Raw genomic sequence first — 24,036 nt, forward strand, 5'->3', positions numbered from 1 at the left:
TAATACATCATTCTTTGACAAGGGTGATGACTGCCATGTGCGAGAGGCCTCCTACTCACACAATTATGCTTGCCTTCATTGCCCTCAAGACTCTATGGAGAGACCTTGTCATAAAGGAAAGACTAACTACATGAGCTCTTGTCAGGAAGGTCCATTCCCCCGGGAGGATGGAGGTTTGCAGTGGCGACTTGGCTGTCATTCACCTGTATGTCCCTTGTAGTCATCTCCCTCCCTCCCTTCCCCCACTTCTTGCCTAACTCTGCCTGAGCTGATGGCAATTGACTCAGAGTAAATGGCAGCTCTACACCGTGCTGGGATTTCATTGAGTGAGAACTCCCTGGACCAGATCTGCTGTCATGTGGGCTCCAACAGGCAGTGAAGATTTGCAAAGCAAAGAGCTCTCATACAGTCTCCACATGATCATTAATGTTTCCCTTTAGCTGTCCAGTTTTGCTGACCTTCAGTTCCATCCACCTGAGAAGACCCTCCCTCCACCTCAATGTTTTGCAGTTGGACATCGAGGGCATTGCTTTGCTCTGGAGCTACCTCTTTCTCAGGATGTTGCATGTCTCATATCAGACTGTCTCCTCGACTGCTAATGCTCTCCAAGTCACTAACCAACTTCCTCCCACCACCATCAACCCCCCCAGTGTCACCTTCATTCTCCCCTCGATAACATTTGAGCCTCCCCCCATCACCCCAAACCCTATCATAGTCAATTTGGACATGCCTTCCCTCCCTGCTGAGCCCACACCAGTCACTGTTCTTAGGTCCACCTTGATCCTCCCCACTCCCATAATCCTTGCCAACATCTTTGTCCCCTCAATGACCCCCCTGATGAGAACTACACCCGCCATACACAGACCCTGACCCTACTACCCTGCAGCATCCCACTTCTCCCTCTCAGTCACCGTCCCCTTCTATCACCAGCACCCCTAAGATTCCAACAAGATTCCAACATTGACCCGACTGACCCCGCCCTCTGAAACACTCTGTCTCCAAGTCACCCACCCACCCTACTCTCTTTCCCTCCATGCTTTCCTCCCTCCCCCTTCCCATCCATGTCTTCCTCCCTCCCCTTCCCCTTCATGCCTTCCTCCCTCCCCCCTCCCCTTTATGGCTTTCTTTCCCCCCTCACTCCACCCATACACTCCTTTTCTCATCCATTCCCCACCCACTTCTTCTTATCCACACCCCTGACCTTCTCCTATGGACACCTGTTCCCCCCCCACCCCCCTTCTTGTCTTACACCCAGCACCCTCCTTCGTGCTTTACACCCACCACCCCACTTCATGTCTTAGACATGTCTTTCATGTCTTACACCTAACCTCCCCTAAGTGTCTTCCACCCAAAACCCACTTCATCTCCTCCGGACATCCCCTTCGTGTCTTCCACCCACTCTCCCATCATCTCCTCCAGATCTCCCCCTCACTTTATGCCTTTGCACGCACCATACCTGTGGTGAGCTCCAGTGGTGCAGCCAGCTTTGACTGCAGGGTAAGTGTTCTAAAATTCTCCCTCACCACATGTGTACTTGGGTAACAGAATAGCATGAATTCTCGCTGGCGAGTCAGAAGATTTAACAGTGGCACACAATTGTGGTAGCTGGGGTTTTAATGAGCATGCATGCGATGCAAAATGGGTTCCCACTGAGCTTCAGCAGGAAACCCGCCCGCCATCAACCCACCATGAACACAGGGAACGGAGGAACACAACCTTATTTCCCGGTGTTGGGAAACTGATTTTTTGCATCCCGTCATATCTTCTGCCCCCGCCTGCCATGAATCCTGCTGATGGCAGGAGGGAAAGACTCCGCACAAGGTCCTGGGTTCAAGTTCCACTCCAGCGCTTGGGTGCAAAAGTCAAGGCTGACACTCCAGTGAAGTACTGAGGGAGTGCTGTGCTGTGAGATGTTAAACTGAATCCCCATGATGAAAGGTCATCAACCTGAAATGTTAACTCTGTTTCTCTCCACAGATGCTGCTTGATTTGCTGAGTTTTCCCAGCTTTTTTTGTTCCCCTCCATCTCCTTTGCTTCAAGGAGAACAACCCCTGCTTCCCCAACCTAACTTATGCTAAAATTCTTCATCCCTGGAGCCATTCTGGTAAATCTCCTGTCATGATTTTAAAATAACACAGCTGAAATGGTGTTACTGTACTTCACAAAATATGTTTCATAGCTAACAGCATTACTGCCAGCTGTTGGTAGAATTCTGTTAGAACAAGCTGCACAACCAGAAGCTGTGACCACCAAAACTAATTTCAGTTTCCTTTATGAAAAAGTTTTGTGATGTCTTGACATGGTCTTTATAGTCCATTTGTAAGAAGGAAACTGATGGAAGAACAATTTCACCTTGTGTCCTAAGCAACTTATACCTTCCCAACCAGCACCACTGAAAACAGGTTAACCAATTATTCACCTCATCTGTTGTTTGTGGGACTTTGCTGTGTGCAAATTATGTGTCATATTTACATTTCAATTAAATAATTTATTTGTGAAGTACTGATGATATGAAAGGTGCTATGAAAGTGCAAATGAACTTTATCACATAGTTCATACTTTGGCATAAAATTGCTGTATTCTGAATTATTGCAGACAATTTTACAAAATATAAAACAGGACACTTAAAAAAAAATCATTACATGCTTTCTCTATGCCCGCTGCCTACTGCCTATCCCTTTACCAAGTACAAGGTTCTCAGTTGTAGTATACTGTCTTGGCAATAATATTCTGCTAATCTCTTAATATTTTACTATTATGGTCTGCACTACACCATGGTAATGTTATTGCATTAAAGTGTGTAAAATGCCTGGTTCTGAATGACTATTATAAAAGCAGAGAATACTTTATGTGTGCTTCTAAAAACTTTGGGAAAACTAAATAATTAACCCAGGTAATTCCGGCTGGCACCCAACTACACTGGGAATAAATAAAAGTTACTTTGTCAGAAACGACATACGACATAAATATAACTATTGTCAATCATATCATATTCAAAATGTAATACCATCAAAACATACCCACTTAACAGAAAAAGGAAGTAAATAAGTATGATGTTTCAGGGCTGAATATGATATTGGAGCATCAAAACATTTCTGTTCAAATATTAGATTACTATTGTATAAAACACTCACCCTCGGCGGTAGAAGAAGGTGTTGCCACGCATGTATTAAACTCTCCACAATTCCTTCACCAAATAGCCCTGCATCCACAGTCTCTGTGACAACAAGCGACACCCTGAGAACAAAATAGGAAAGCTTTGGAACGTATTTATAAGTCACAGGGCCCAAAATCCCTGTCTTTTCTAATTTTATTAAATGCATTGATATGGCTATAAAGTTAACGCAAAATACTGCGGATGCTGGAAATCTGAATTAAAAACAGGAAATGCTGGAAAAACACAGCAGGTCTGGCAGCATTTGTGGAGAAACAGAGATAACATTTCGAGTCCACATGACTTTTTCATACAGAGTCAAAATGTTAGCTGTTTCTCTCTCCAGAGATGCTGCCAGACCTGCAAAGTTTTTCTAGCATTTCCTGTTTTTATTACTATAAAGTGATATTATGGCACATTTTACTCCAATCTGCTTTTTCACAAAAATTAATGAAAGTAGGAACTTCAGTCCCACAGTTTACCAAATATATTTATCATAAAAATATTAAATTATAATAATGTTCAATGATCTGTGTGTGAATATTGTGATTATTAAACTGTTGTATTCTGCTTCAATGGTGTGCTGCAAATCCATTCTGCAGTATTGCCAATGGCTCTGAATGGAGTAGGTATTTGTTTACATGTCATATTTTACATAACTTTTCCCAACATTTTTAACAGAAGAAAATAGTAAGCTATGTTGTTATTTTGCCTTTAAAATAGTAAACATCTCTCTTTGCAATTTTCTTTGTATTGACAAAAGATTTGTTTAAAATTAAGACTTTAGCCAAGTACAGAAGCAAAACTACATTTCAAAGCAAAGTTAAGACTACAGAAAAATAACAATTTCTCACATGCAGAACTTATGTAAAAAACTTCAAATTACACTATTTGCAAATGTAAACACTGATTGAACATCCTTTCTATTATGCAGAGAAAAATTCAGGAATGCTACTCCACTGCTAACAAAACAAAGATGTTACAGTCATGTCTTATGCCTATAAAGCTCATTGGGAGATAGACACTTTAGTTATAAAAAGCAACATGGCATGTGAATACTGTATCTTCATGAAATGGACCCCAGAGAGTCAGGTTCTTCTTCTGTGGTTTCTGTACAGTGACAAACATGTCTCAACATATCTCTGAGAAGTTGCTTAAAATGCAAATGACCTTCGCAGGTGCTGATTGACTACCCATCACCATTTCAATGGAAGAGACTTAAAATGACAATGTTGCTCATCCTGAGATCCACACTCAGTGCCACGCGCCGCTGTATGAACACACTCAACCTCTCCCTCCAGCAGCACCGACTCACCCTATATCTAAGCTGTCCTTGCCCCCACTTTCATTTTATTCTTCGTCTCATCCGATGCCTTACAAGAAACTTTGTCTCTTTTTTTCAGATGCTAAGGAAGGCAATCTCATCGACACCAACGCCCATCCAGGAACTTCCACCCCTTCCCGTCCCTCTGACTTCATCCTATCTTTAAATCCCAGCCCCGGCCGTGTATTCACCATACCCCCGATCTTCCCCTCTCTAATGCTGAACGTTCAGTACTCAGCAAGGGACTCAGTTTCATACCCTTGCGCTCTCACCTCATTGAATCCCGGGCTCAGCATGATGCTGAACTCTTCTTCCGCCACCTTCCTCTCCATGCTCACTTCTTCGGGCAGGAGTCCAGCCCCCCCCCCGTTCCACGGATCCTTTCACCTGCCTCCAGTATTCTCCCTCTACCGGCCCCCTCCCTCTGGCCTCTTACCTGCCCTCGATCTTTTCATCGACCGTCTCAATTGCTCTGTTCCTCTCACCCACTCTAACCTGTCTCCTTCTGAACTTGCCGCACACCATTCTCTCAGCTCCAACCCTGACTTTGTTATCAAACTGGCTGACAAGGTTGGTGCTCCTGTTGTCTGGCTCACTGACCTCTACGTCACAGAGGCTGAGTGCCAACTCACAGACACTTCCTCTTACCTCCCTCTGGACCATGACTCCATCATCGAACATCAAGCCATTGTTTCCAGGACTGTCACTAACCTCATCTCTTCTGGAGATCTTCCCTCCTCAGCTTCAAACCTCAGTCTCCCAACCTCAGACAGCCCGCTTCTACCTCCTCCCCAAAATCCACAAACAGGACTGTTCCGGTAGACCAATCGTGTCAGCCTGTTCCTGCCCCACGGAACTCATTTCTTATCTTGACTCCGTTCTCTCTCCCCTTGTTCAGTCTCTTCCCACCTACATCTGCGATTCCCCTGATGCCCTACATCATATCAACGATTTCCAGTTCCCTGGCCCCCAACTGCCTCCTCCTCACCATGGACGTCCAATCCCTCGACACCTCCATCCCCACTGGGATGGTCTAAGGGCTCTCCACTTCTTCCTTGAACAGAGGCCTGAACAATCCCCACTCACCACTACTCTGGCTGAACTTGTTCTCACACTGAACAATTTCTCCTTAAACTCCTCTCACTTCCTCCAAATAAAAAGTGTGGCTTTGGGTACCCGCATGGGCCCCAGTTATGCCTGTCTCTTTATAGGGTATGTGGAACATTCCTTGTTCCAGTCCTACTCATGCCCCCTCCCACAAGTCTTTCTCCGGTACATCGATGACTGTTTTGGTGCCGCGTCATGCTCTCGTCTGGACCTGGAAAATTTATTAATTTTGCTTCCAATTTCCACCCCTCCATCACTTTCACATGGTCCATGACACATCACTTCCCTTCCTTGACCTCTCTGTCTCAATCTCTGGTGATAGACTGTCCACCAATATTCATTACAAGCCTACCGAATCCCACAGCTACTTCGACTACAACTCTTCACACCCTGCTTCCTGTAAGGACTCCATCCCATTCTCTCAGTTCCTTTGCCTCCGTTGCATCTGTTCCAATGATCCCAATTTCCTAAACAGTGCTTCTGACAGATCTTCCTTAACCAAGGTTTCCCCCCTACGATGGTTGACGGGGCCTCAAACGTGTCCGACCCATCTCCCGCGCCTCTACCCTAGCTCCTTCCTCTCCCTCCCAGAGCCATGATAGGGTGCCCCTTGTCCTCACTTTTCACCCCACCAGCCACCGAATTCAAAGGATCATCCTCCGCCATTTCCGCCAACTCCAGCATGATGCCACCACCGAATACAGAGACTTCTTCATTTGGATTTGACCAGAGATGTTTTTTCCCCATGTACTGAGGTCCAATATACAGGCTCTGAGATTGGTTTTCAGAATGTCTTTGTGTCTAAGTTTGGGACATCCTACAGTGCAGGTACCCTAGCTCATCTGGCTGTAGAATACCTCCTGAGGCAGAGAATTCCAAAGTTGCACAGCCCTCTGAGAGAAAGAATTTCTTCTCATCTCTGTCCTAAAAGGGCGACCCCTAATTTTAAAACAGTGGCCCCCCTCCCCCCCCAACCCAAGCTTTGGACTCTCCCAAAAGAGGAAGCATCCGTTCAACATCCACTTTGTCAAGGCCATTCAGGATCTTGTATACTTCAGTCAAATCACCCCTCACTCTTCTAAACTCCTGTAAACAAGCCCAGACTGTCCAACTTTTCTTCATAAGACAACACACTCATTCCAGGTATCAATCTAGTAAAGCTCCTTTGAACCATCTCCAATGCATTTACATCTTTCCTTAAATAAGGAGGCCAAAACTGCACACAGTATTTGAGGTGCGGTCTCACCAATGCCCTGTATAACTGAAGCATAACATCCTTACTTTTATGTTTGATCCTCTCGAAATAAAGGATAGCATTCCATTAGCTTTCTTAATTACTTGCTGTACCTGCATACTAACTTTTTGTGACTCGTGTACTAGAACACCTTGATCCCTCTGCACCTCAGAATTATACAGCCGTTCTCCATTTAAGTAGTACTCTGCTTTTTTGTTCTTCCTGCCTAAGTGACATTTTCCCACATTAAACTCCATTTGCCAGATCTTTGCCCACTCACTCAACCTATCTATATCCATCTGCAACCTCCCAATATCCTCTTCACAACATACCTTCCTACCTATCTCTGTCATCTGCAAATTTAGCTATTATGTCTTCATTCCCCTCATCTAAGTCATTGATGTAAATCGTAAAAAGTTGAAGTCACAGTACAGACCCCTGTGGGACGCCACTCATCACATCCTGCCAATCAGAAAAATACCCATTTATGCATACTCTGCTTTCTGCCAGTCAGCCAGCCAATCTTCTATCCATGCTAATATGTTACCCACTACACCATGCGCTTTTATTTTCCATAATAATCTTTGATGTAGCATCTTATCAAATGCCTTCTGGAAATCCAAGTACAGTACGTCTACAGGCTCTCCTTTATCCACTGTGCATGTTCCTCCTTCAAAAAACTCCAATAAATTGGTTAAACATGATTTTCCTTTCATTAAACCATGCTGACTCTTCAGTGGAAGAGTTCAACATGAACTCAACAGCCATGAGGGCAACTAAGCAAAGCATTGTGGGGTGCTAAGAGAGTGGTCAGAAACTTAAAGTACCATGGTCATCCATCGCATCTAGAGTCAGCTCCAGCCGTGTCAACTTTGTCTTGCCTCTGTACTCAGCTGTACATGGGTGAGAGAGCAAGGTTGATATAGTGTAACTCTCCCTCATTGTAATACATTTCACGTGCATGTCATAACATGCAACAATTCATCATCTTACAGTCTTCAAGTCGTGAGACAATGGGGAAGTGGGAAAGCAGCAGATAAGGATATATTGGAAACTGTAGCCACAACGCTGCAAACAAACCAAGGGGTTGTCTTTCATCGTATAGAAGTGGCGGGGGACTTCAGCAGCTCTGGAATGACTGAGCAACCCTCTCCAAGATGGCACTGCTCACTTCTATGGCATGAAGGCATGAGGAGGTGGCTAAACGTTGCCTGTTTTACCTACCCTGAGCAGTTTACCACAATTGACAGGGATCCCATTACAACGGATGTACAAGTGTAAAGGAAGACAAAGGAAACACCACTTACCAACAGCACATGGAACATTTTAACGCTCATGGATTGTGCCAGAGCAGATAGGCCAGAGAGACGAACAGCACTAATGCAAAAGCAAAATACTGCGGATGCTGGAAATCTGAAATAAAAACAAAAGATGCTGGAAATACTCAGGTTAGGCAGCATATGTGGAAAGAAACAGAGTTAACTTTTCAGGTTGATGTATTTTCAGCATTTTCTGTTTTTATTTCAGAGAGATGAGGAGCCCTATTTAGGACAGAGCTTGTCAGGTACAACATCCACATAGCAGTATTAAGTGAGACTCATTTAGTTGATGAAGTGCAAATCACAAAAGCTGGAGCTGGACACACCTTTTGGAGTGGTCACAGTACAGAAGAGCTTTGTGAAGCAGGAGTAGTGTTTGTTAACAAATCCAATCTAGTCCCCAAACTTTCCAGCCTCCCAAAAGGCAAAAACGACCAGGTCATGACATTGTGACTTTCCCTCACAGGGAAAAGTCACACCACCATTGTCAGTGCTTATGCACATCTGATGACAAATTCTGAAGGGGTGAAAGATAAATTATATGAACAGCTAAAATCTTTGATTGCCAAAATCAGACAAACTCATGAACCTTGGTGATTTCAATGCCAGGGTTGACACAGGCCATCAGTCCTGACAGGGAGTTATAGGGAGGAAACGGAGTTGGTAACAATGATGGCCTTCTTCCGCTGAAAATGTGTGTAAAGCATTATCTCATTTCCAATTCTGGATTCCAACTTTCAAACCGAAACAGGACATCCTGGATTCATCTCGTTCTAAGTACTGGCACCTAATTGACTACATTATTGTCAGAAGGAAAGACAGTGACCAAAACCATGTTTGGAGCAGATAGTTGGACCAACCACAGGCTCATTGCCTCAAAGCTCAACATCCATATTCAGCCCAAGAAACTCCCACAAGGAAAATAAGTCAGCAAGAAACTCAAGATCTCAAGACTTAAAATGGCTACTGTGGGGCAATGCTTCTCAAAAGATTTGTATTGCCAGCTAGATGGTCTTAAATTTGTCTCTTCCAGAGCAGAGGATGACTGGATAGCCTTCAGAAACCTTGTGTGCTCCACTGCCTAGAACATCTGGAACCTACCACTCATAAGCACCAGGCCTGGTTTGATGAAAACAATGAGGAGATTCAAACTTGGTTAGATGAGAAACACCGCCTCCTTAAATCTGACCAAAACGACCATTTATCTACTTCAAAGAAAGTCACTTTCAACAACATTCAATCAAAGCTTAGCCAGATGCATAATCTCTGGCGAAGCAAAAAGGGCAGAAGAAATACAATTATACAAACAGAAAGAACACTAAATGCTTCAAAGATGCTCTGAAGACAACGTAGGGTCTGCAGGCTTCTGGAAACTCCCCCCTCCTTAGAGCTAATGTAACCACACTGATTACAGACAAGACCAAAATCCTGCAGAGACGGGCAGAACACTTCAACAATGTTCTGAACCGATCCTCAACAATCAATGATGATGAGGTGATTGCTCACTTGCCCCAAAATTGAAATCAACATGTCACTTACTGACACCCCCAACAAAGCTGAAATCATGAAAGTAATCAGTCTTCTATCAAGCAGCAAGGTACCAGGATCACATGCACAATCAGGTCAAGTATACAAGACAGGAGGCATTATACACTCTGACAAACTCACCAAACTATTCTAGGTAACGTGGAACCAGGAAGCCATGCCTCAGGAATTCAAAGATGCATCAATTGTCCACCTTTACAAAAGGAACGGAAATTGTCGAGCTTGCAACAATTGTCAACAAATCTCCATACTGTTCATTGTGGGGAACAAGCTTGCAAGAGTCCTGTTAAACTGCTTGACACTACATCTTGAACAGGACCTCCTACCAGAGAGTCAATGTGGCTTCAGAGAAAAGTTGTGGTACAGTTGACATGATCTTTGCTGCACAGTAGCTCCAGGGGAAATACCAAGCGCAGAACTGCAATTTGTACTCAATACTTGTTAATCTGACAAAAGCCTTCGACACAGTTAACCGTGAGGGCCAATGGAAGATCATGGCAAAATATAGCTACCCAGCAAAATGCATCACTACGGTATGGCATTTCCATGACGACACGCTAGCTCGTGTCCTGGACAGTGGAGTGTCTTCTGATTGATTCCCAATCACAAATGGAGTGAAGCAGGACTGTGTGTTGGCTCCTATCCTGTCTAGCATGATGCTCTCTGCCATGCTTTCTGAAGCATTCTGTGTTAGCAAAAGTTAGATATCGCACAGAAGACAAAGTCTTCAAGTTGAGGAGACAACAAGCTAAAACCAAAATGCGTGAAGCTGTGGGTCGTAACTTTCTCTTCACTAATGACTGTGTCTTAAATGCCTATGCAGAACAAGAAATGCAACACAGTATGACCCTTCCTTCATTAACCTGAAATGTTGACTCTCCTTCTGTCTACAGATGCTGGCTGATCTGCTGAGTATTTCCAGCATTTCTGTTTTTATTTTTAAAAGGTTTTGTCACTGGGCCTGAGTTTAAAATTGTTCTTTTCTTTAATGTAGTTCCTTGTCCATAGTTTATCATGGGTAATTTCTGCCCTGGAATTAGGCCAAGCTATTGCAACCTCCAAATATTCAGGTTAACATTCTCGCTAATAATTGTCATAAGATCTACTAAGTGAAACATTTTGTAAGATCATTGAGCATTATTCAAAACTTTTAATTCAACACATTAATCATATTACTGTAGTGTCAGTTGTTCATGTTTGACCTTGTGGTCAAAACTTGTACTTTAGATCAAGATAGAGTGAAACCATCCCAAGGTATCATTTTGGTAACTAGACAAATGCTGTTTATTAATTCATTCTGCTTTTGGGGATGTCATCAAATGAGTAGATCATTCAGTAATGGGGCTAACACTATCAGCCACAATTTGTCTGGATAAATAAGGTGCAATTGCTTCTCAAAACAGGAAGAATGGAATACCTTCCTTTAATGTTCTCATGACATTATAATTGGAGGTGGTAACATCATAACTGGAGGTGATAACATCATCAGCTGTATCCTCAGGTTTTTTTTATTTTCTATGAACTAATATGTAATCATAAATGAACAGAGTGTACCTGTGGTCAAAAATGTTATATTTTTTCTCGTTTTGTTCAGTTTTTAATACCTTCATTTAAGCACCGCCATTTTAGCTCAGTGATGGGATGTCTAATGCAAGTACTTCTTTGAAAAAAAAACAAAGTATTTTGTCATGCTAATATTTATTGTATACCCCAAGAAAATTTTCTGCAACACTGCAAGAAAGGTGCTTGCTTCTTATCAGAAAAATAATTAAGTTAAAGGTCTTTTCTGTTTGTTTGATTAACTTCTTAACAATAATTTTTAAGACTTCTAACACCATTTTAGATTGTTCAATATTGTACCGATTCATTGTGCATTTATCAATAATTCAACCATAAGTCTGCCTAATAATTTAATCTATTGAAAAAAATTATGACTGATATTGCCAGTTTTATGAAATGACTCGAGATGCAGTGAAATTTCCTGTAAAATCAATATAAAATTTATAATAAACGGAATTTTCTGTAGTATGCAACCTTCCATATTTTACCTGACTATAGCTACATTTCAGGAAAAAAGCACTGGGCATAAGCCTACATGGCAACAGGCCCGAACTGTTAAACATTATGGAAAGTTGAACTTAAATTCCAACGATCCATTAAACTCAGGTTGCAGAGGAGAAAACAATGGCAACCTTACCCCATATACCTCTGCACCAGTCCCAAGCTAGATTCTGTTTGGTTGTGTTAAAAGCACAATATAAGTTGTTGTCTCTGCTTCTCTAAATTTCTTTGACTCATCTTTGTTGTAAAGACAGTGATTTTAAAAAAATTGTCAAGTATGTAATGAAATATATGATGAAATAGGAAAGTATATGTTGAAAATTCAATGTATATATTGTAATCAAAGGACCAATTCCCAATTCTGGAGTAGAAGCTCCTTGCTAAATGTCACTTCCACAAATATTTCAACAAAAGCTGAGGCACAAAGGTTATAATTTCAGTATTTTACTGAAAGACTAGTAAACACAGCTAAAATCATTTTCTCCTTTATGGATTTTGGCTAGAGGATGAATTCATCAATTTAGAAACAAAGTTTTAAGAGAATGTATTATAGCTAGCATATATTTTTGTTAGGCTGTGATAGACTGTACCTGCTGGAGAGATCTTTAGGTACTTCCATGTCTAATGATTTCATGTGCAGAATCTTGATCTCTCCTGCCATTTGATTGGAAGCTACTACTTCACAGGCAAGTTCATACATGGTCTTGGACAGCTCACAAGCATACACATGAGAAGCTCCAGCCTCTCTTGCAAACATGCTGAATGGTAGAGAGAAGAAAAACAAACATAGATTTTAAGGTGAGCAAGGAAAAATATGGCTAACAATTTTATTTGTTTATCTTTAGTCTACCACCTGATAAAACTGTAGAATTAAACAAATTTTGTTATTTCATATTTTTCTTCAATTCCAACCTTGAGACTGACAATTAGGATCCCAGAAATTATTTTCTGTGGATATGAAGATGCAAATTACATTAGGGAAGTAGCTAAACTCTGCAAGGTACTTTCCCCAAAAGCATTAATTGCATATTTAAGGGCCTCAATTGGTGGTGAGGCAGTAAGTCATCCACAAGCCTTCCCATCTTCCCACTACAGACTTAATCGGGACAGAGGCGAGAAGGCAGCAGGATCAACACCTGCCACACCCCTGCCCGATTAAATGTCTCCTGCCGCCAAACTCACCATGGGATAGGGCATTAAGTTCCACCAATTGTCTTCAATCGTCACCACAAACTCCATTCCCTAGCCATCAACTCTATACCACTCCCTGCCCACTATCTGAGGCTGAACCAGACTGTTTGTAATCTTGGCATCCTAATGACCGTGAGATAAAGTTCCGACCCAATATATTCAGATTTTAAGAAAGCGTTTGACAAAGTACCATATAAAAGGCTGGCTAACAAAATTGAGGCTCATGGATTAGGAGGGTCAATGTCAGCTTGGATAAAAAAAAATGGCTTAAGGGCAAAGACAGTGTATCATGGTAAATGGTTGTTTTTCAAAATTGAGGATGACTGACAGTGGTGTTCCCCAAGGGTCTGTGCGAGGGCCACAGCTTTTTTTGATAAATATAAATAACTTGGATATTGGAATACAGAGTAAAATTTCAAAATTTGCTAATAATACCAAGGTGTGTAGTAAGGTGTGGTAAACTCCCTTCTCTTCCTCAGTGTATAGTTGTACACTTTCACATTGTTGATAATGTTAAACAATCAGTTAAAGAATGGGTAGGCAATTGGGTGGAGACGTCTAGACCAAGAACCTATGAAAGAGTCCGACCTCTACATCGATTCCTTATCACACTGTTGCTTTGGCATCTGTTACTGAGTTTCTTCAAAGAAAAGACAAGGATGTATGTTTGGGCGGGGTGGGGTGGGTGGGGGGGGAGAGAGAGAGAGAGAGAGAGAGAAATGATAGTTACTTTACATTGCAACACTGCTACTTCCAACCATGTAAGACTTAAAATCCTTTATGTCTGGATTTTATGGTTCTCAGCGGGGTGATGGAAGGGGAATGGAAATTGAGCGGTTCACTCACTCCTGCCATCTCAGCACGGTGAATCAAGCATCAAGAACCAAGGCCAATTAGCAACCGCCTGGCAGGAAGGCAGCCAATTAATGGTACAAAGCAGGGCTCTGCGCCCAATTGGGCTTCTAGACCGGGACATCATACGGGAGAAGGGTTATGCTGTGAATGTGAAGTCATTCACGGCCATCAACTTAAAGGCTCCCATGCGCTCAATATTTCCTTATTTCTTATGGCAGGCTCAAAACAGTGAAAAATGAAGTCAAAAAGCATACAAACACTGCCACCTTCACCAGCAGATTCAGCTGCTACATGCAGCCATAGTTCCGTTGGCAGGGCATTTCTTCTGCCCTTGTGCTGCCTCCTCTCACCTGGTGAAAAGCATTCCCAAACTTTCTCCCGTCTGTCGCCCCAAAAAATGGAGCAGAGAACGAAAAATGACAGTCAATTGCCTCTTTAACAGGTTCAATAGCTTGTTAATTAGTTGTTTCAAAATGGCAGGTGGGCTTCTGATTTCTGCAGCTGCTCGCCTTCCATAGAATTGGAGACTGGCACGATGGCATCAGATTGCTGACCTGATGTCATCATGTCATATTTTACATATGTGTGGGGGATAGCCTGCCCGATTTGCGACTGTAAAATCCAGCCCATATCGTGAGACATATTTTATTAATGAAATTATCCAAATTAACCAGTTAACTGAATTACCTGCCAACAATATACAATTATTTTGTTGCATTGTTTAGCTGATTCTGAGCTGAATTAATATAGTTTATGACATCAGTGCTCTAAAATTAATATGCAGCTGTTTGAATTATTCAGTTATCAGGACTGCTTTATAAACACACCACAGTATGTTGTGTTACAATTCAAGTGCCTGTCTTTATGTGGAGAAGCAGACAACTAAGCTGATGTCACTCAGCACTTACTAAGGTATCAGACTGACTGACATTCTTTCCCATCACAGTCCAAGCAACAAACATATTTTTAGCCAAGTACTCCTATGTACTTTCAACCAGTCTCAAGTGGCTAATTACTAAGGATCATTAAAGTTGTTTTCTTTTAACTGTTGATTTAAAAGCCCATGGTTTTTTTTTTAAGATTCCAAGCGGAGAGAAATAAAAGGGTCCAAAATACTAGATAAATTTAGAGAAAATAAGCAACAAAATTTTTCACATTGGTCAGATCCCACTTTATGAGGTTCAATAAAGAGCTACAGTATACCCAAGTTCATTGTAACTTCCCCATACCATTAACATATGGTCAGTTAAGTTAAAGTTACCAGGTGTCTAGGGTGCACAGGTAAATAATGGGAGCTCTGTTACAGTAGCTACATATAGGGCTCAGAATTCTAAGCCTGATGAACTGCATTAGGACAAATGGTGGATCAATTTCCTCATGCCATAATTGACTCTCTCAAGTTTATCACCTGGAAGTATCACCTTGTGTAAATTTCTTGGAATACAATGCTTTACTGACCAATTTAAAATGTTTCACCTTCACCATAAAACGATCTTTGGGTTCTGTCCAAACACAATGGCAGTAGTTGTTTTCTCCTCATTTTGTAAAGTTGGAATAATCATACTACTTTATATCATAATCTGAAAACTTCCATTGGTGTTGGTCTTCTGTTTCACTTTGTGCAAAAAAAATTGGATTCAGAGATGATTGCACATTGCATATATGAAATTACCATGGCACAGATGGCACATATTGTGCATACTGATGTCATTGTTGCGATTCACCACATCTCTGGTTCTGATTTTTGGTAATGAAAAAGGGCACAGGGAATTTAGGGAGTTTTCTTCAAATCAGAAGACAAAAATCCAATACTTGGAAAAAGAGAGAATTTACAGTCAAAATATACAAATATAATTTTAATGATCCTCACCAAAGCTGCCTTGAATTTTTTTGGAGGGTGCAGGTGATTTATTTAAGTGCAAGGCCCCTTTAATTATTTTCTCTACTGCAGTGCATGCACAGTAACTTAGGGGGGCTGACTTGTGCACAGCCTGCTTGGAGAGTTTTGGGTTCTTTAGAGGGAACATTGATCCTCACTGATGATTTATTAAAAGACATGAACTTAAGGCTTCCCTGAGAGCTCTGCAAGTTTATCCAGTAAGTAATTAAGCCATACAAGCCAGTAAGGTACAGGTTCAATCTCCAGTCTCTGCTGAATTAGATAATCTCCCCTGAGGCCTAAAAATCAGTCTGGTTTCTCATTTTTGACCACTGTTCAATGACCACTGCCTTACAGCTACACGTACATGAATTATGTATGTGTCCAAGATCAAGCTTAGCTTTGATTCCATCTCCCTAACTTTGCCTTTGATTCCTGCTGACATTCACTATCCAGTTAACAATTGCTCATCATTGTTTGCTGGACTGTTGTTGAACTGCTGTACCTCCTGATCTACAGCTGCTCTTCAGACCAGTTTCGTCATCAGCACTAATTCTCTGAGTTTACATTTTATCTTCCCTTGGCTTCTTGGACTTTACTGCATTTGGTCCTTAGGTTTCACCCCCACTTTTCCTTGTTCATCTGCTGATATAATATGACTTACTTATGTGCATTGGTGACTTCTGAGGCCATTTCCCATCTCCTGGACCAACCTCACCTAGCACTGCAGTTGACCATGCTATTCCTAACAGCCCTTAGATCCCACCAGACAACCTCCAGGGGAGTGTTCCAATACTCTGAACCTCAAATGGCCCCTGCATCCACACCCTCCCTGTAACTGTCTTTGAGCTTGAGCGCTGGTTCCTGGACGTCTTAAGCCCGCTCCATGCAGTCTACAAATCAACATCTCACCGCACTGGCCATGCCCCCACCAATAGGTCTCAGACCTTTGTTTTAGTCCTGATAGCCAGTTGATGAAGAAACCAGAGCAGGTCTTTACTTGGAATAGATTTATTCACAGAATATAACACCAGATATATACCTCCCCACACACTGGGCAGAATTTAAGCAGAAGACTGAGGCTCCCAACAGTGGGACCAGTAGTGGTTGCCATTTCCGCTCATGTGTTGGAAGCCACAATGTACACAATTACAATGCCCCATGGGCAATTATGTGGCGGGGACAGGGCAAGAAGTACCCAACCCCGCCATTGGCTGACTCAATTTCAGGTTGGGACGGGCTATAAAAGGCCTACCTCAGCAAGCAACCAGACTCTGCAGGCAGGGAGAACTAGTTCCAAATTTGAATTCAGATCCCCCACCTGCAGGGTCATTTAGAATGTTTTTCTGCGACTCACAGACTCCCTGGACACCTTCCGTCAATTAACCCCATCACTCCTCACTTTCATTTGGCAATTCACCTTCTTGGATTCCCATCACTCCCTCCCCATTCAGTAACATGTCTGCATACGAACAAAGTGAGGCACACGGTGCCTTCCAGCAGGTTCTCCTCCAGGCTGCCTGGGAACAATGGGAAGTGCTCTTCCCCAGAGGTGGCAATAGAAAACCCTCCTGCTTGACCAAAGCATCCTGGAGAGAGAAAACAGAAGAAGTGAGCAGCCATGGGCTTCAGCCATGAACTCATGTGCAGTGCTGCAAAAGGATGAATGATCTCCTCTGAACAGCCAGGGTAAGTGGCAACATGGCATTGCATCAAAGGGCCTCTCACGAGGGTAGAAAGCAAAGAGACTTTGCAAGCAGGGAGAGAGGCCAGGCTGGGAAATGTGTGGTCATCATCAGAACTACGTGCCAGAAGAGGCCATTCCGTGTGGCAGTTGTGCATGATGAAGCGATTAGGTACCAGTTGGAGCATGGGGCCAGTAGGTGGCATGAGGATACATGAGACAAGGAAGTTAAGTGTCTCTTGACATGTCACTAAGTCTCCACTTTGTCATGCAGGATAAGGAGACCTACAATGCCAAGGAGAGGACCAAGGCCAGAGGAGTGGTTGACCTAAAAGTGCTAACATCTTGTGAACAGGAAGCCTTGGAGATTGCAAGCGAGCAGGGCGGCCAGTACTTTGAACACAGAGAGGCTGTACCAGTCAGCCAGAAGAGTAAGAATGTCTCTAACCTGGTGACTAGGCATCAGCACGGGTTGACAGACTGAGCTTCTCTTTAATGGGCAGGATTTTCAAGTCATCAGGCTGGTCCGGAAGTGGCTGGGAAATGACCCACGCCCGCAATCAGCCCCCGAGCACAATTTCATGCTGGATGGCCAATTAACAGCCAGATAGCGTGAAAGGCGCGATGAAGAGCTCAGCGCTGCCAGAGAGGGGGCAAGAGGGGTGTGAATGCTAAAGTCTGCATATGTGCGTGGGAGCGTGCACTGAAAGCTCCCTGACGGCACAGGGCTGCCTCAGGAAGCTGAAGAATTGCAGAAACAAAAATAAAGATTTCAAAAATGAGAGAAACACGTCCCCACATGTGACTCAGTCACATGAACAGGGACATATCAAAAATTGTGTTCAAAATTTTTTTTTTTTAATTATTGTTGGAAACCTCATTCTGCCCATGGATGAGGTTTCATAAAAAATCCAAAGTCCGCCTGGCTGATTCGCCCACCTGCCATCCGTAAGGTTAAGACGGGCAGCGAAAAATGTGTTCCAATTATTTGATTAAGGGCCTTAATAGGCCTCTTAATTGTCATGGGTCACGTTTCCAACTCCTGTGCGCACCCGCCGACCGAAATACTGCGCAAGTGCGTGATGACGTTAGGACCCTTGCCTGACGTCATCGCGTGCTATTTTACGCCCAATCAGGTCGGGCACCATCCACCTGCAGGACGTAAAATCCTGCCCAATGTCTTTCTTGGTGTTGGCCACTTCAGATTATCGCCATAGACAAAGGTCAAAACTCAGTGAAAACTGATGACTCCACCTCTGATGAAAACCAAGGACACCCAGAAGATGCACCATCATCTGTTTCTCCCTCATTTTCCACTGGCAGAGATATATTCATGCAGATTTCAGAAAGGGGCACATGCTGGTGATCACTTCACGGACACATTCCAGCAGCTGAGGGAGGCCGTGTCAGCCAAGGTAACTGAGGGCGGGAGGATAGTTGGGGATCAGATCCATGCCAAACCTCAGGCAGATGATGGGCCTCTGATCTCAGCCACAATAAGCCTGCTGGAAATGCAGAGGCAGGCAAGGGAAAATCTGGCAGAGGTGCTGGAGTTCAGAACATTGCATGGATTTTGGAGGAGTGCATCCATGCTTGACTTCTGCCATGGTTCCGACATGTGAATGCATGGCTTTCTCCATGGAGAGATGGCGACCGCCATGGAGAGCTAGGTCTATCATATGATCCAAATGCATGAGAACCTGTATTCTGTCGTTCTGGCCATGGGCTTCTTTATTCGTTCATGGGATGTGGGCGTCACTGGCTAGGCCAGCATTTATTGCCTATCCCCAGGGATCTGGAGTCACATGTAGGCCAGACCAGGTAAGAATGGCAGATTTCCTTCCCCAAAGGACATTAGTGAATCAGATGGGTTTTACAACAATCAACAATTGATGGTCATCATTAGGCTTTTAATTCCAGATTTTTACTGTATTCAAATTCCACCATCTGCCGTGGGGGATTTGATCCTGATAATCCAAATCATGACTCTGGGTCTCTGGATTACCAGCCCAGTGATAATACCACTACGCCACTGCCCTAGCAGTGGCTAGGCTAGAGAGGAACAAGGCACCTGAACCTCCCTCCAGGTGCCCCTTCTCCTCAGGGATACAGGGAGGTGACATTGCACACCAAGAGGGAGGAGCAGTGCCAGTCAGCCACCCTGGAGATGGCCTCAGGGTACAGGGTAAGCAGGCACTCCTCATCCCCGCTGGAAATGATACCAGAGCCTCGAGTAGACGACAGCACCCTGTACCTGTGCAGGAGACCCCCACTAGGCCAAGGCCCTCGAGGTCTTGGACCACACAAAGACATCACATGCAGTGGGGCATTGGTCTTAGCAGCCTGCCTTCTCATTAGCTGGAGTCGGGGTCGCAACAAGGTTTAGTGGGCGTGGAAGAAAAATTAAGACCTAAAGAGAACAAAATGGTGGCACGAGTGTTCAGTCACTGCAAAGTTATGCATATGTGTATACCTATATAATATCATCTTATATTTTGCTCACTTGGTATTATGTGCATTTGCTGGAATGACCTCCTTCAGAGGGCATATTGCACTGTTAAGCATCATGGTTGGCAGTCATTATTGAATGAAGGCTACTGAGGGAAATCTGACTTATTCAGGCAATAATGTAGCAGTTTGTTAGAGGTCAGTCTTTACTGGATGGTAATGTGTGTGGCCTGAATGTATTCTCAGGGCAATGCAACATGATGGAGCATGCAGCATTTGCTGGCCTTCACATAAATGATGTGCCAAGGAGATTAGCCAAGGTTATGTACAAGTGCAAGAAGTGATGTGCTGCTGGCTCACAACTTCAGTGACTTATATACTATCATAAAGCCTTTATCTGTGGAGGCAGGGAATCACACACTTCATCCTGTGTGATAAAGGTCTGCTCCTCCTGGCCTTCTGGGGTGTTCTATGGGGTTGAGGACATGAATTGTGAGGTAGCTCCGGATGGAGGCTGGCAGAGGTGGGCACACATTCAGAACAGGCAAAGATTTGGAGACGAGGTAATGATGCTCTTAGACCATAAGACTTAGGAGCAGGAGTAGGTCATTCGGCCCATCGAGTCTGCTGTGCCATTCAATGAGATCATGGCTGATCTAATAATCCTCAACTCCACTTTCCTGCCTTTTTCCCATAACCCTTAATTCCCTTACTGATTAAAAATCTTTGCCTTGAATATATTTAACGACCCAGCTTCTACAGCCCTCTGCAGTAAAGAATTCCACAGATTGACTACTCTCTGGGAGAAGAAATTCCTCCTCATCTCTGTTTTAAATGGGCGCCCCCTTACTCTGAGATTATGCCCTCTGGTCCCAGGCTCTCCCACAAGGGGAAACAACCTCTCAGCATCTACCCTGTCAAGCCCCTTAAGAATTTTATATATTCCAATAAGGTCACCTCTCATTCTTCTCAATTCCAATGAGTACAGGTCCAATCTACTCAACCTCTCTTCATAAGAAAATCCCTCCATACCTGGGATCAACCTGGTGAACCTTGTCTGGACTGCCTCCAATGCCAGTATATCGTTCCTTAGAGAACGGACTAAAATTGTTCACAGTTTTCTGAGCATGGTCTATCTAGTGCCTTGTGTAGCTTTAGCAAGACTCCTCTATTTTTATACTACATTCCCTTTGAAATAAAGGCCAACATTCCATTTGCCTTCCCTATTACCTGTTGAACTTGTCTGTTAGCTTTTTGGGATTCATGCACAAGGACTTCCAAATCCCTCTGTGCTGTAGCCTTCTGCAGTCTTTCTCCATTTGAATAATATTCAGTTCCTCTATTCTTCCTGCCAAAGTCCATAACCTCACATTTCCCCACATTATATTCCATCTGTCAAGTTTTTACACACTCACTTAACCTGTCTATATCCCTCTGTAGACTCCTTATGTCATCCTCACCTTCCCCTCTATTTTTGTGTCATCCGCAAACTTGGCGATAGTACATTCACTTCCCTCATCTGAATCATTAATATATATTGTAAATAAATTGAGGCTCCAGCACTGATCCCTGTGGCACTCCACTAGTTACAGGTTGCCATCCCGAATATGCCCCCCTTATCCCAGCTCTCTGTCTTCTATTAGTTAGCCAATCTCCTATCTATGCTAATATACTACCCCCAACACCATGGGCTCTTATCTTATTAAGTAGCCTTACGTGCAGTACCTTATTGAACGCCTTTTGGAAATCCAAATATATTATGTCTACTGGTTTCCCTTTATCTATCCTGCTTGTTACATCCTCAGAGTTCCAATAAATTTGTTAGGCATGGTTTCCCCTTCATGAAGCTATGCTAACTCTGCTTGATTAGATTATGTAATTCTAAATGCTCTGCTATTACATCCTTTATAATAGACTCCAACATTTTCCCAATGACAGATGTTAAGCCAACTGACCGATAGTTACCTGTTTGTGTCCCTCCCTTTTTGAATAAGGGTGTTACATTGGCTGTTCTCCAATCCTTTAAGGATTCTTGGAAGATTACTACCAGTGCATCCACTATCTCTGTAGCTACTTCCTTTAATACCCTAGGATGCAACCCATCAGGTCTAGGGGAATTATTGGCCTTTAGCCCCATTAGTTTCCCTAGTACTTTTTCTCTAGAGATAGTTATCGTATTTATTTCCTCCGCCACTTTTGCCCCTTGATTATTTAGTATTTTTGGAATGCTATTAGTATCTTCCACCATGAAGACTGAAGCAAAGTATTTATTCAACTCCTCTGCCATTTCCTGGTTCCCCATTGTAACTTCCCCAGTCTCATTCTCTAAGGGGCCTAGGTTCACTTTGGCCTCTCTCTTCCTTTTTATATATTTAACGAAGATCTTACTGTCCGTTTTTATATTACTTGCTAGTTTACCCTCGAAGTTTATTTTCTCCCTCTTTATTTTTTTTTGGTCATCTTTTGTTGGTTTTTAAAACTTTCCCAATCCTCTGGCTTACCATTAATCTTTATACATTGTATGTTTTTTCTTTCAATTTGACACTGTCCTTAACTTCCTTGGTTAACCATAGTTGGTTTATCCCCTTCCTTGCATCCTTCTTCCTCACTGGGATATATCTTTGTTGAAAGTCATGAGCTATTTTCTGAAACACCTGCCATTGTTCATCAATCGTCTTTTCTGCTAAACTCCTTTCCCAGTCCACTCCAGCCAAATCTGCCCTCATTCCATTGTAATTATCCTTATTTAAGTGTAACACAGTTGTTTCTCAAGTTTCTCACTCTCAAACTGAAAGCTAAATTCTACCATTTTATGGACACTGTTTCCAAGGGGATCCTTCACTCTGAGATCATTTATTAAACCTGCCTCATTACGCATTACCAGATCCAAAATAGCCTGATCCCAAGTTGGATTCATAACATATTGTTCTAAGAAACTGTCCCGAATACACTCTTATGAATTCTTGCTTGAGTCTACCTCTGCCAATTTGCTTTTCCCAATCTACATGAAGATTAAAGTCACCCATGATTAATGTACTGCTTTTTTTACATGCTCTCATTATCTCCTGATTTATTCTCTGTCCTAAAGTATAGCGACTGTCAGGAGGACTATAGACTATTCCCACCAGTGTCTTCTTCCCTTTGTTATTTCCTACCTCCACCATATGGATTCTACATTTTCCAATCCAAGATCCTTTCTTGCTCTGGTACTTATTACATCTCATACTAACAAAGCTACCCCACCACCCTTTCCTTCCTGCCTGTCCTTTCAAAAAGTCACACACCCCTGAATATTTAGTTCCCAGCTTTGATCTCCTTGTAACCACGTCTCCGTAATGGCTGTAAGATCATACCCATTAACCTCTATTTGTGCCGTTAATTCATTTATTTTGTTCCGAATGCTATGTACGTTTAAGTAAAGGGCCATTAATTTTGCCTTTTTACTATTTTTTCCCCCTTTGACCCTATTTGCTGCTGTTTTTTTTATGTTTGTACACTCTGTCCCTTCCTGTCACACTCTGGGTATCATTACCTAAATAGCTGCCCTGCAAGGCTGCCAAGTCATTTTGCTTTGTAAGCCTACATATCCTCTTTCCTGTCCCCTCCCTCTATTTAGCTTAAAGCCCTCTCTACAGCCCTAGTTATTCAGTTCACCAGGATACTGGTCCCAGTACGGTTCAAGTGAAGCCTGTCCCACTGGAACAGCTCCCTTCTGCCCCAGTACTGATGCCAGTGCCCCATGAACTGAAACCCAGCCCTCCCACACCAATCTCTGAGCCACACATTTAACTCCTTGACTTTATTTACCCTATGCTAGTTTGCTCGTGGCTTATGTAGCAATCTTGTGGAAGCACATGATGGCCCCTGATGCCAAGTGCTCTAGCAACCTGGCTATGAACATTTGTTGTGAATCGAATGAATTTATTAGCCTTTCTGAACAGGACATTGGTCACCTACGATGCTAGTGTTTGCTTTATTGTGTATTCTTAAATATTAAAAAAAGGTTGTTTTTGTTTAAAAACATGAAATTTTGTGGGGTAATTTCTTTCAGTTAATCACTGGGTGTTCAAATTTCTCTTTAAACATTTATGGTCCCAACTGGGATCGTATTGATACAATTAACAACTTCAACTCTGGATTCTCTCATAATGTCTCTTCCCTGAACTCTTTTAATTAACAGGACTGTGTTCATTTGCATGCATATTTTGGCAGTTGCTGCAAACCTAGGCTTATC

General features: G+C 42.9%; 1 protein-coding gene across 5 annotated transcripts in view; it reads right to left on the reverse strand.

The window, feature by feature from the left end:
* The window catches only part of prmt9 (protein arginine methyltransferase 9), a 97,343-nt gene that overhangs the window by 21,482 nt on the left and 51,825 nt on the right, over positions 1-24,036 (reverse strand). For 3 of the 5 annotated variants that reach the window (XM_041193917.1, XM_041193907.1, XM_041193933.1), the window contains 2 exons: positions 12,336-12,503; positions 3,136-3,238 (listed from right to left, as the gene is read on the reverse strand). In XM_041193917.1, coding sequence (XP_041049851.1) covers positions 3,136-3,238; positions 12,336-12,503 — 271 coding nt within the window. Of the gene's footprint in view, positions 1-3,135; positions 3,239-8,127; positions 8,234-12,335; positions 12,504-13,371; positions 13,577-24,036 lie in introns of those variants that run through there. The other 2 variants (XM_041193927.1, XM_041193942.1) reach the window with 2 other exon arrangements.

Source organism: Carcharodon carcharias, chromosome 1 (assembly GCF_017639515.1).
Source record: "Carcharodon carcharias isolate sCarCar2 chromosome 1, sCarCar2.pri, whole genome shotgun sequence".
Taxonomy (NCBI): Eukaryota; Metazoa; Chordata; class Chondrichthyes; order Lamniformes; family Lamnidae; genus Carcharodon; species Carcharodon carcharias.